General features: G+C 42.1%; 1 protein-coding gene across 4 annotated transcripts in view; it reads left to right on the forward strand.

The window, feature by feature from the left end:
* MTFR1 (mitochondrial fission regulator 1) overlaps window positions 1–13,926 on the forward strand; it is an 86,016-nt gene that overhangs the window by 55,731 nt on the left and 16,359 nt on the right. For all 4 annotated transcript variants that reach the window (XM_060127619.1, XM_060127622.1, XM_060127620.1 and 1 more), the window contains exon 5: window positions 12,618–12,853. In XM_060127619.1, coding sequence (XP_059983602.1) covers window positions 12,618–12,853 — 236 coding nt within the window. The remainder of the gene's footprint in view (window positions 1–12,617; window positions 12,854–13,926) is intronic.

Raw genomic sequence — 13,926 nt, forward strand, 5'->3', positions numbered from 1 at the left:
TGTCTGCCCCCTGGTGGGTGAGGCTGGTCTAGAGGCTTGTGCAGGCTTCCTGGCTGGAAGGACTGGTGCCTGCCCACTGGTGGGTTTGTCCCTCTCGTGGGTAGGGCCATGTCAAGGGGCGTGTTTAGATGTGGCTGTGGGCTCAGAAAGACTTAGGCAGCCTGTCTGCTGATGCGTGTGGTGTGTTTTCACCCTGTTGGTCGTTTGGTGTGAGGTGTCCCAGCACTGAAGCCTACAGGCTGTTGGATGGCCCAGGACTTGGTGTCAAAATGGCAGCCTCCAGGAGAGCTCACGCTAATGAGTACTCCCTGGTACCTCTGTCACCAGTGTCCTCGTCCCCACAGTGACCTACAGCCCTCCTCACCTCCCCAGGAGACCCTCTAAGACCAGCAGGTAGGTCTGGCCCAGGCTCCTCTGAAGTCATTGCTTTTTCCTTGGTTCTAGTGCACACAAGACTTTGTGTGTGCCCTCCAAGAGTAGGATTTCTCTTTCTTCGAGTCCTGTGGAGTTCCTGCGGTCAAGCCCTGCTGGGCTTCAAAGCGAAATCCTCTGGGGGCTCCTCCCAATGCCAAGACCCCCTGACTAGGGAGCCTGATGTGGGGCTCAGAGCTCTCACTCCTATAGGAGAACCTCTGTGATATAATTATTTTCCAGTTTGTGTGTTGCCCACCCGGTGGGTATGGGATTTGATTGTATCATGAATGCGGCCCTCCTACCATTTCGTTGTGGCCTGTTCTTTGTCTTTGAATATCTTTTTTGGTAGGTTTCATGCTTTTTTGTCAATGGTTGTTCAGCAGTTAGTTGTGATTTTGGTGTTTTCGTGAGAGGAGGTGTGTTCAAGCCCTTCTACTCTGCCGTCTTGTCTCCTCGCCTGTCTGGGGCCCACAGCGTGGTCGCAGTCACTGTCCCGCTGTAATGTGGCCTCGTTGTTTGGCCACGGTCTGGCCTGCCTTCGACGCCCATCAGGCTGGAACGAAGCCCTGCCATTATTTTTTTAAAGTACTTTTTCAGCCTTGCCGTTTTACTCCTCTCCTTCTGGGACCCTGATGCCACAATTATTAGATCTTCTGTTGTAGCCACACAGGTCACCGAGACTCTGCTCATGTTTTCCCCTAGTTGGTTCATTTTTTGTTTTCCAGATTGGATAATTTCTGTTGTTCTGTCTCTAAGTTCACTGATTCTTCCCTCTGTCTTCTCCATTCTGCTTTTGTTCCTATCCGTTGTGTTATTTCAGTTATTTTACTTTTTGGTTCTAAAAGTTTTATTTGGTTCCCCACCCCCACCCCCCTTTTTTTTTTTTTGCTGAGACTATTATTTTCATTTGTTTCAAGAGTGCTGCTAAATGCTCATTGAAGCCTTTTTATTGTAGCTGCTTTAAAATCTGTCAGATAATTCAAACATCTCTTGTCATCTCAGAGTTGGCATCTACTGATTGTCGTTTTCCATTCAGTTTCTGTTCTTTTTGGGTCTTGGCATGAAGAGTGATTTTACTGAAACCTAGATATTTTGAGTATCTGAGACTTTGGATCTTGTTTCAGCTTTTTCTTTTAGCTGGCTTTCACTAACAGCAAGGGAGGAGTGTGTGCCATCTTGTTACTACCAGGTGCGAGCAGAGTCCAGGTTTCCCACTCGGCCTCCAGTCACCCCCAGGGCAGTGCTCCATTTTACTGCTGGGCATATTACTGCTGGGTGGCGGTGGGTGCCCCAACTCCCCACAAGGCCTCCTGGGGCACCATCCTAGCAGATAGGGGAGGCTGCTTCATTGATGCTGGGTGGGGTGTAATTCTGCCCCCACACCCCACCCCAGATTGTCTCCACTGTCTTACAGGGAGGTGAGTAAGTCCCTGCTTTCTCTGATACCATCTTGTAGGGTTTGAGGCATCTCATTACAGCCTAGAAAGGAGGGAAGTTAGCCTTGGTGGAAGTGGGGCCGCAGCATTTTCTGTGATGTCGGCTGGAGTAGAGCACTTATTTTATATAAGTTATCTATTGTGGGAGGCTGCCCCTTTCTTGGTCCTTTGGCTAAGAGAGCAGGCTTTTGTTGAGTCTTTTTCCCCTGCATCCATTGGCATTTCTGGGTTACCTGTTACTCCAGCGCCCAGTCTGGGATATATGAGGTAAAAGGAAACTCAAGGAACTCACTCCTAGGCTGGGGTGTTTTGTTTTTTTTTCTCTTTTTCTTTTGGATCCCAAGGTCCAACTCAGTTTGCCTTCTCTCTGCCTGTTTTTTTTTTTTTTTGCACTTCTTTTTCTTGGTTTTTTTTTTTTAACTTTATTTTTCTGCTGCATTGTCTTTCTTTAAAAAATTAATTATTTTTTGGCTGCGTTGGGTCTTCATTGCTGTGCGTGGGCTTTCTCTAGTTGCAGCAAGCAGGGGCTACTCTTTGTTGCAGTGCGTGGGCTTCTCACTGCAGTGGCTTCTCTTGTTGTGGAGCATGGGCTCTAGGCATGCAGGCTCAGTAGTTGTGGCGCACGGGCTTAGTTGCTCTGTGGTGTGTGGGATCTTCCCAGACCAGGGCACGAACCCATGTCCCCTGCATTGGCAGGTGGATTCTTAATCACTGCACCAGCAGGGAAGCCCCTGCATTGGGTCTTTGTTGCTACATGCAGGCTTTCTCTAGTTGCAGCAAGTGGGGGCTACTCTTCGTTGCGGTGCATGGGCTGCTCATTGTGGTGGCTTCTCTTGTTGCAGAGCATGGGCTCTAGGTGTGTGAGCTTCAGTAGTTGTGGCACATGGGCCCTACAGCATGCAGGCTTCAGTAGTTGTGGCACGTGGGCTCGGTAGTTGTGGCTCACGGGCTCTAGAGCACAGGCTCAGTAGTTGTGGTGCACGGGCTCAGTAGTTGTGGCATGTGGGCTTAGTTGCCCCGCGGCATGTGGGATCTTCCCAGACCAGGGATTGAACCCGTGTCCCCTGCATTGGCAGGCGGATTCTTAACCACCGCACCACCGGGTAAGTCCGAAAGTCTTACATTTGTTTTATATATGATGTCCAGAGATTATAGTTGTAGTTAGGAGGAAGAATAGTGAAAAGTTCATCTGCTCCATCTTCCTAGAAAAGTCTCTAAAGGGCTTTTAACACAAATGTCATGTTTGTACTTGATATGACATTATGGGGTAGCTATTATGGGGATTGTGATTATAGAGTAATTGAGTTGGCATAATGGATTTGGATGATGGATTTTGTCTATGATGTTGAAAGTAATTGGCTAAAGGATCTTTGAAAAGGTGCCTGGAAGCATTCTAGGTAAAGATAATCTGAACCTGAACAAAGTGAGAAGGAAACAGGAGACCCAGCTGGATTTGCGCAGTGCTCTGGAGGAGGAAGTCGACAGACAGGTGGGAAGTGGTCCCAGAGTTCCAAGGTTAATGACACGGCCCATGTGACTAGAGAGATTGGGCAGACTTTTTATTTTGCTGTGTGGTGCTATATCACCTTTTGCATCAGTTGTGATTAACTGTGGATGTGTATAATAAATCTAGATGGCTGGGAAAGGTACTCTGTGTTATGTTCCTGTGGCTGATATCCTGATAAACAGGCTGACACATCTAAGTCTCACCGTCTCCCTAAGGACGGGAGCTTTGAGGAAGCTCTATTTGGTCAGTTTCACATACCAGATAAAGTGTGTTTTGTACAGATTGATGAGATAGCAGATTTACCATATCATGTATTTTCATCAATAGGACAAAACAGAAGGATGAGAGCTGATGGAATTTTACTTTGTCTTGACAATTATTTAATACTAGTACTCTTACCAGGCAGTTTGAGTCTTTTTTCATCTGTCATTTTGATATTAACTGCATTTCCATGGCAATATTTTATAGCTTAAACTTGTAACTTAACTCATAACTGTAACTTAAATCTTAAAAACATAATATGAAGTAGAGTACTTTCAAGATTTATATATTGCCATTTGAGTGTTTCCCTGCCTGTCACATTTATATTTATATGAAAGCCAAAGCTATTCAATATATTTGTTTCTTATTTCCCCCTTGAAATTTGTTGATGGCATTTCTGTAACTGTTGGTTACAATGTTACGGTATTATCTCTCTGGGAAAGTGGCATACACATGAGTCCTTAATTGGTTATTGTACAATTGATTTTTTTTTTTCAAATACACTGAACTTCAGTTTTCTCATCTCTAAATTGGAAGCACCAATACCTACTTTGAGAGGAGAATTTTGAAAGATAACATGAGAAAACTTATAGCACAGTGCCATGCACAAGTAAGTCCTCATTTTGTTTTCTGTTCTGTACACGTTTTTATTTCCCTTTGAATTAACAGAATGGCCCCAGGATTGGAAAGAAATCTTCATTTTTATAAGAAGCATTGAGATCCTTTGAAAGAATCTATATAACTGGGAGTCTTGTCTCAGATAATTAACTTGTTCTCTTTCATAATAGTAGCCTATGGAGAATGTATAGTCTTTGGACATAGACACAGCATAACATTTGCACTATGTGTGATGAAATTAAAGACTATAATCTATGTGGCTTCTAGCAGACACCATAGGCATTGTCATCAAGTTTTGTGTTTATTTTAAAATAAATTTATTTTTGGCCGTGTTGGGTCTTCGTTGCTGCACGTGGGCTTTCTCTAGTTGCGTCAAGTGGGGGCTGCTCTTCGTTCTGGTGTGCGGGCTTCTCACTGCGGTGGCTTCTCTTGTTGTGGAGCATGGGCTCTAGGCCCACGTGTTTCAGTAGTTGTGGCTCGTGGCTCTAGAGTGCAGGCTCAGTAGTTGTGGTGCACTGGCTTAGTTGCTCCACGGCATGTGAGATCTTCCCAGACCAGGGCTCAAACCCGTGTCCCCTGCATTGGCAGCTGGATTCTTAACCACTGTGCCACCAGGGAAGCCCCTGTCATCAAGTTTTTGATTGCTTTTGGAGTAGAATATTTTTAAAAAATTTTATTTTTTTAATTAATGTATAGTTGATTTACAATGTGTTCATTTCTGCTGTATAGCGAAGTGATTCAGTTATACATACATTCTTTTTTACATTCTTTTCCATTATGGTTTGTCCCAGGATATTGAATATAGTTCCCTGTGCTATACCGTAGGACCTTGTTGTTTATCCATTCTATATATACCAGTTTGTATCTGCTAACCCCAAATTCCCACTCCATCCCTTCCTCACCCCCTCTCCCCCTTGGCAACCACAAGTCTGTTCTCTTGTGAGTCTGTTTCTGTTTCATAGATAGTTCATTTGTGTCATATTTTAGATTCCATGTATAAGTGATGTCATATGGTATTTGTCTTTCTCTTTCTGACATCACTTAGTATGATAACCTCTAGGTCCACCCATTTTGCTGCAAATGGCATTATTTCATTCTTTTTTTTATGGCTGAGTAGTATTCCATTGTATATATATACCACATCTTTTTTATCCATTCATCTGTTGATGGGCATTTAGGCTGTTTCCATGTCTTGACTATTGTGAATAGTGCTGCTATGAACATAGGGGTGCGTGTATCTTTTTGAATTAGAGTTTTCTCTGGATATATGCCCAGGAGTGGCATTGCTGGATCATGTGTCAGCTCTATTTTTAGTTTTTTAAGGAACCTCCATACTGTTTTATGTAGTGGCTGCACCAATTTACATTCCCACCAACAGTGTAGGAGGATCCCCTTTTCTCCACACCCTCTCCAGCATTTATTTATGTATGTATGTATGTATGTATTTATTTATTTTTGGCCATGTTGGGTGTTAGTTGCAGCACGTGGGTTTCTCTCTAGTTGTGGTGTGCGGGCTCCAGGGAGTATGGGCTATGTAGTTTGCGGCACACAGGCTCTCCCATTGAGGCGCACAAGCTCAGTAGTTGTGGCACGTGGGCTTAGTTGCCCTGCAGCATGTGGGATCTTAGTTCCCTGACCAGGAATCAAACCCACGTCCCCTGCATTGGAAGGCGGATTCTTTACCACTGGACCACCAGGGAAGTCCCTCCAGCATTTGTTATTTGTAGACTTTTTAATGATGGCCATTCTGACTGATGTGAGGTGGTATCTCATTGTAGTTTTGATTTGCATTTCTTTAATAATAAGGGATATTGAACATCTTTCCATGTGCCTGTTGACCCATCTGTATGTCGTCTTTGGAGAAATGTCTATTTAGGTCTTCTGCCCATTTTTCATTTGGGTTGTGTTTTTGTTGTTGAGTTTTATGAGCTGTTCGTATATTTTGGAAACTAAACCCTTGTCGGTCCCATCATTTGCACATAATTTCTCCCTGGAGTAGAACATTATTTAAGGAATATTGAACTGTTTCAAGTTTAACTCCACTTTGTTCATTCTTTATTAATATGTTAATTTCTAATTGTATCTAATTCTTAATTCTTAGTGCCCACGTACATATCAAACTGAGTATGTATTAAGAAAGAATTTACAGGTTCGTAGGATTTGAAAGTATTTGAGGTAGCCCTTTTTCTTATACCAGAATGTTTGTAATCTAATGAATTAAGATGAATGTATTTACAAAAATCTGATATAAGAATAGTGAATAAAGTGAGACTGAAGGCTTTGACTAAAGATATCAAGTGTAAAATGAAATGTGCTGTTTTTTAAGGAGTGTCGGGGAAGAACCCCAACCTCACAGAGGATGACAGTGAGTAACAAGACTCCAAAGGAAATGACTCAGCAAGCAAGCAGGCTGGCTGGCCACAGCGCCATAGGTGCAAGTGTACACCAGGAGACACAAAGGATCAGGGCAAGACGGTTTCCTACTCACAGCACAGCAAACAGCAGGTGTTATTCATTCCCATTTTAATCTTAAGTATTTGACACTAGACATTAACTAATAATGCACATCAGTACAGTACTGCATTCAAGGAAGAAATGTCATTGCCACTAAATATCACTTATAGGAAGATCCAGCTTTTTTTTTTTTTTTTTTTGTGGTACACGGGCCTCTCACTGTTGTGGCCTCTCCCGTTGCGGAGCACAGGCTCCGGACGCGCAGACTCAGCGGCTATGGCTCACGGGCCCAGCTGCTCCGCGGCATGCGGGATCCTCCCAGACCGGGGCATGAACCTGCGTCCCCTGCATCGGCAGGTGGACTGTCAACCACTGCGCCACCAGGGAAGCCCAAGATCCAGCTTTTAAAATACAAAACAAGAGACTTGTGTTGAACAGAATCTAGAATAGGCGATGAATCCCACTAGTCATCTGGGTCTGCAGCCTCATGACAGTCCTGACTGTTCCCCACTATAGTCCTTTCATGGATTACTTCCCTCAGAATAATTTCCCTAGTCCAGTTGTCTTTATCTAGCTATTTGCTCACTTTGAAAAATATTGTTAGTTTTCTACCCAACTTTGTGCTTTTAGGGAAATACATTATGAGTTGTCCTCCCTTCTCCGCACCCTATTGACAGTAACATGTATTTCTGTACCTTTCTAAGCTATTCTCTCAACTAAAACAGTGAGGGAGACTCAATAAAATCATCCGGGGAATACCACCTTTCATAGGGCACTGGGCTCATTTAAAAGAATCTCAGATTTTGAGTTTTCATTAACTGTCAGGTAAGGGGAAAGGACCCAAGAGGTACATTGTATTTAATTGAGGATTTTCTTTAAAATAGTCAGTGGAGCTTAAAAAGCCCTTCGTGTCTGTGTATGTTGTACTTCAGAGTGGCCGCCCTCGATACTAACATTGAAAAGGTAAGCGAGCCAGACACTTCGTGTGGATGGTACTCTGAAGGGGAGCCTGCACCCTTGTGCCACAGGCACTTCAGAGCCAAATCAAACAAAAAGGGTAGCAGTCTCGCCAGCACAAGTCAGTATGCAGACCGTATTTTTTTTTAAACATCTTTATTGGAGTATAATTGCTTTACAATGGTGTGTTAGTTTCTGCTTTATAACAAAGTGAATCAGCTATACGTATACATATATCCCCATATCCCCTCCCTCTTGTGTGTCCCTCCCACCCTCCCTATCCGACCCCTCTAGGTGGTCACAAACCACCGAGCTGATCTCCCGGTGCTATGCGGCTGCTTCCCACTAGCTATCTGTTTTACGTTTGGTAGTGTACATATGTCCATGCCACTCTCTCACTTCATCCCAGCTTACCCTTCCCCCTCCCCGTATCCTCAAGTCCATTCTCTAGTAGGTCTGCGGCAGACAGTATTTTAAGAAATGATCATACTTTGGCTGTTTGTCTTCTACTTTTGGGACATCCGTACTTGACGCCTCTTTTGTTCTTTTTGTTTTTATATTTGTTTACTTAAAATTTCTCTGAATTATACACAGATTTAGTGGAAAAGAGCATTTCTTAGTTTGGATTACTTTTGCCTCTATATTCTAGCTCTTTAATAGCCTTGTATTCTGAAGGATGGCAAAACAGATTGGTTCTGAGAACGAGTTATTTGTAGACTGCCTTATAAAACAGATGTCTGTGGGAAAAGGGTGTGTGTGTGTTTATAGTTTTAAAGGAAGGGACATGTATGAGAATTTTCATAAAACCTAAGCTTTTCCATATATAAGAATATTACAGAGCAACTCTTTTTCTTTATTTTTTTGCCTTTGGTACTCAAGCTTCTGTAAATGTCAAATCTTTCTGTGTCTTTGAGAATGCATGATCATTTCAAGATTATTTTCCTTTTCCAGCTTCTAAAAATCCACATTTAAACTTCCACATTTCCTATAATTTGTTTGAACCCATAGCTGTCAACCCATAGCAGGGAAATGCAGAATCTATACCAAAGTTATAAAAATAGTACAGACATATAAGATACAGATGGTCTGACACTGTCACTTAAATCGTTTTGCTACAGGCCCTGAACTTCTTTCCCCTTACCCTGGCACACTGGTTTTCAAGATTAATGAGTGCTTATCCCTTAATTCTCAGTCGATGCAAAAACAAAAGGATAGAATTCATCTGGAGGAGTTACGGGGAGAGGTAGAAGCTTAATTCTTATTTTTCTTAAACAGTGTAGTTTGCTGTTAAGTATTGGTTAATTTCCTCTTACAATGTATTTTGGCTGGAAGATATCTTAAAGAAAGGAAGCTGTTCAAACACGCCTTGTAGTTGATCTCTTAATCCAAATCGCCCTATTATCTCGTTCCAGTTGTGGGTATCGAAGTGTAAATGTTCATGGGATTAGACGATTGGCTTACTTGAGTGATAACATTTTAAAACAAACGTAAAGGCATATAATACTTTTGGATCCTGTGATCTGGGAGGGTATACTCACTACTAAAGTGACTACGAGTCCTTGCAAAAAGTTATTATAACATCATTTTTTTGTTTCGTAGCACTAAAGATTCTGGCATTCAAAATTTATCTTTAGGGCTTCCCTGGTGGCGCAGTGGTTGAGAGTCTGCCTGCCGATGCAGGGGACACAGGTTCATGCCCCGGTCCGGGAAGATCCCACGTGCCGCGGATCGGCTGGGCCCGTGAGCCATGGCCACTGAGCCTGCTCCTCCGGAGCCTGTGCTCCGCAACGGGAGAGGCCACAGCTGTGAGAAGCCCGTGTACCGCAAAAAAATAAAATTTATCTTTATTTGCTGTTATAATATATAGTTTATTAAACCTCTGCACTCATACATAATATGAAAACAAACCATCATCCTTGCTTATGTTCCCAATAAAATATTCATTCTCTTAGGTAAGTTCAGATAAACAAAGCAAAATCCAACTTTCATGGAAAACGGGAGACGGTAGGGGGGGCGTCTTTACCTCCAGGCTCTCGTGCTTCTCTGCTCGGCTGCACTTCCATCCAGTTGTCACCCTCCAGGTGCTCCACCCGGCTGCCTGTGGCAGGGCGCCTGTCCCCTGTCCTGAGAACTCTCTGCTTCTGATCCATCCCCTGCTCGAGACCCGCCGTCTCCGTTCCTACTAGTAGTCTTCCTCCTTTCTCCACTGTTGTTTCGAACAAGTGTGATACTTTAATTATACATTTATTTGAGATTTCTATATTTTACCCAGATCTTTCCTCAGGACTAGAATTCTGTCTCTGCCAGTATCCTATCTACCACTGGTTTCCTTAGTTCTTTCAAAACGTAATATTTTTAAAATAGTATTTTAAAACACTATTTTAAAAGTAGTGTTTTAATATGTTTTATTAGACAGTTGTCAAGAATATAGTTGAGGAACCATATTAAATATTTGACATTATACTGATTAAATAACTCTATATAAATATCCCCCCCAAAAAAACTTCATTCAGTAGACTAATTTCTGTCTTCTTGTAATTTAATGTGTTTATCGTATAGAGACGTTTAACGAAATTATTTGACCTACCCTATGAAAGGTAAGTAGAAATCAAAATTCAGTGTTATATTAACAAAAAGCCATAGTGATTTTAAAAAAAATTTAATGTCTTATTAAAATTACTTTCTTTATTGCAGGTTGATTAGAGCACATGCTCTAATCTGAACTTATATAACATATAATCTTTCAAAGAACATATTAATGTATTTAATCAGAGCATTGGTATTGTTTCTTATAAAAGTTTTTACCTTTGTTTAATCGTCATGTACTTTTTTTAGACATTTCATCACCTGTTTCTTCCCCGTGTGGGGTAAGAAAGGAAATGGTAAAGCTTTGCAAGCCCAATATATTTCCCTACCCCACAGATATTCTAAATTAAATAAAGTGAATGAGGTTAGTATTATTAAAGTTGGTTGCTAGCTAGGTAATAACGAGGACATTTATTCTCCAAATATTTTTGTTTAATAATTAATACTACAGGTAAAAAACAATTTGCAAGCAGCCTCTGTGTATGACAGTTTAATTAACAGGGCATAATCAAAATTAGATATGAAGAAAAACAACTGAATTCAGTGCAAAATACCGAAAGCTAAAGGTCCAAGAATTCATTCATTCAGACACTAGATAGAATGAATTATCATAGCTCTCAAGCAAAACTAAAATAGCAGTGTTCAGTTAAAGGAAAACTGAAATACAGTATAATGTTGGTGAATGTTATAACAGTCAGTCTGAGTTTGACTGCATCAAACGGAAGCCCAAAATAATGGTGATGGAAATTTTTCTCAAGTCAAAAACATCCAGAGTGGATAGTCTGAAGCTGACAGTGGCTCCACTGTGTCCTCAGGGACCAGCCAGGCTCTTTGCCATCCTTAGCTTTGGCTTTACTGTCAAGGTTAGTTTCTGTCCTTCAGCGACTCTCAAGGCTCTCAGAAGCAGGAAAAGTGGGTAGGGCTAGAGATGAAAGGACTTTCTTTCTTGTAGAGTTGAGTCATTGCCCTCTAAGCAGCCTTCTGAAGTGGCTCACCATCTTGTTAGACACAGCTCAGTCACACGACCACATGAGACTGTGAGGGAAACTGGCATATGTTAATTAACTTGATTGTGGTGATTATTTCAAAATGTATACACATTAACAAATCATCATGCTGTACTGTATGTATATGTATATATGTGTGTGTGTGTATGTATACACACACACACACACACAATATTTGTCAATTATTCCACAATAAAGCTGGATGAAGAAAAAAGAAAAGGGCTTAGAGGCTGGGAAAACCTAACTGTAGAAAATAGGAGGAAATGGATAAATATATAAATTGACAGTTGAAATCTGAATTTTATTCTCAACCTACGAAGCAGTGCATATTAGAAAACCTTTCTTTATGCTCAAGTGAAAATGAGACCATCTGTATAATTACTGCATGGGTTCAATTATAATTACTTTTTCCCCCTTTTCAGTTTCTTATGCTGTAATTTGGGCCATATTGTTACAGTGTGTCTTGCAGTTTGGTGTATTCTATCAGAAGTGGAAAATATGGACATCAAAATGCAGAAACCAAGACCCTGGGGAAGGGCTAATGGATTACTGATTTGATTTGATTGTCAAATATAACCAATAATTAGTTTACATTTATTGATTGATTGATTGATTGATTGTGGTACGCGGGCCTCTCACTGTTGTGGCCTCTCCCATTGCGGAGCACAGACTCCGGACGCGCAGGCTCAGTGGCCATGGCTTACGGGCCCAGCCGCTCCGCGGCATGTGGAATCTTCCCGGACCGGGGGCACGAACCTGTGTCCCCTGCATCGGCAGGCGGACTCTCAACCACTGTGCCACCAGGGAAGCCCTAGTTTACCTTTTTTAAAAAAATATATTTATTTGATTGAACTGGGTCTTAGTTGTGGCTCTGGGCTCCTTAGTTGTGGCATGCGAACTCTTAGTTGCAGCATGCACGTGGGATCTAGTTCCCTGACCAGGGATCGAACCCGAGCCCCCTGCATTGGGAGCGTGGAGTCTTATCCACTGCACCACCAGCCAAGTCTCAGTTTACCATTTTTAACAGCATTAAAAGTTGCATCACCTTAGTTCAAACCACCAAAACAAAACATGAATTAGCAAAAACATTGTTGGAATCTGTGATTCCTCCGGATAGTGTTGGCTTATGCATATAACGTAGAGATAAAGATTAAGAAGAATGATGCCAACAAGAAACCTGGCATGGTGTGTATCTACATCAGGTTGATAAGTGCTTTGTTGTTTTGAAACTTACAGCAGGGGTTTTATGTAAGGTCAGCCTGAAAAGTGGTTCTCAGATGTTATGTTCTGCTGTGTTCTGATTGACTTTGAAATGATGATTTTTTTACATTCTCTAACAAAGCCTGTGTGACAGCCAACCTTCTGTCTTCCTTGCAGGACAGAGATCCGGAAAAGGCATCCCCTCCAGGATGATCTTCCTTTCTTCGAGAAGCCCCTAGGCCGGCAGTTTTCCTTACCAAACCTGTCTCCGGAAGAGCCTCCACTGCAGACCATGACACTGGCCAACGAGGAAGCACTGCAGAAGATCTGTGCCCTCGAAAGTGAGCTTGCTGCCCTCAGAGCTCAGATTGCCAAAATTGTGACCCTCCAGGAACAGCAAAACCTCAGTGCAGGTCTGCAAGTCCTACATTTGTTTTAACCAGCAAACTGGAAATTAGGAGAATGCCACTAATTTGAAAAGAAAAAGGAAATGTATATATAGAAGTATAACTGAATCACTTTGCTGTACACCTGAAACTAACACAACATTGCAAATCAGCTATATTACAATGAAATTTAAAAGAAAAAAAAAAAGTAACAGCCATTGGGCTTGTTGGAAAATCAGTCCTCTGCATTGTCCAGTACAGGACCCAGTCAAGGTTAAGTAGTTTTTGTTTGTTTTGAACAATCTTAATGCCATCAGAGAGGATGATGAGTGTATTTTGAAAACACAACATATACATACATTGGTAACAGTTGAATTGCTACTAGTGAATGCTGTGGTAAACTTAGTTTCTGTGATAATGGCACCATTCCATCAGACAGGAGGTAATCGCAAAAAACAACCCTGACAGGGTTGAGTGCTGTTTACTGACCTACATGTCCTGAGGCAAGTACTTGGCCTTTCTACCTCCCTTTCCTGCTCTAAAATGGGGATAGTAGTTACCTATGGTAGGGAGTAAATGTGGAGATTATATACGATACCTTCAGCACATAGTAGATATTCAGTAGTCATTTTTCTCCCTCTTGCCCAGAGTGGAAACTGAATTCAGGTCCTTTGACTCCTGGACTACTACTGTTGCTTTTATTTGTGTGGCACTGTCACTCTGGAGAAGAAACTATAGCCTTGAAATCCTAGCCCATTAACCTGTTGGTAGGTAGTGGTTGTTTTTCCAAGTGTTGTTCCCTGAGTCCTGGCAAGACTCAGCATAAGCCAACTCTAAAGGTTAAAGGATAGGACAGTTATTCTGCCTCTGAGCCACTTTGCTTGTGGTCCTAGAGTTTAATGTAACCCCGCATGGAAACCTCATCCAACCTGGGTCAGGCCAAGATGGGCAGAGGGTGAGTGCACTCCCCGCACCTGGTGTTACTTAAGTGAAATTTGCACGTAACTTATGAAAAACCAAAGTCCTGCCCTTTTCTGTTTAACCTATGAATTACATTTCTCTTTTGCTTTACCTCCCTCTTCTGGCAGACTAGAAAACTA

Source organism: Lagenorhynchus albirostris, chromosome 17 (assembly GCF_949774975.1).
Source record: "Lagenorhynchus albirostris chromosome 17, mLagAlb1.1, whole genome shotgun sequence".
Taxonomy (NCBI): Eukaryota; Metazoa; Chordata; class Mammalia; order Artiodactyla; family Delphinidae; genus Lagenorhynchus; species Lagenorhynchus albirostris.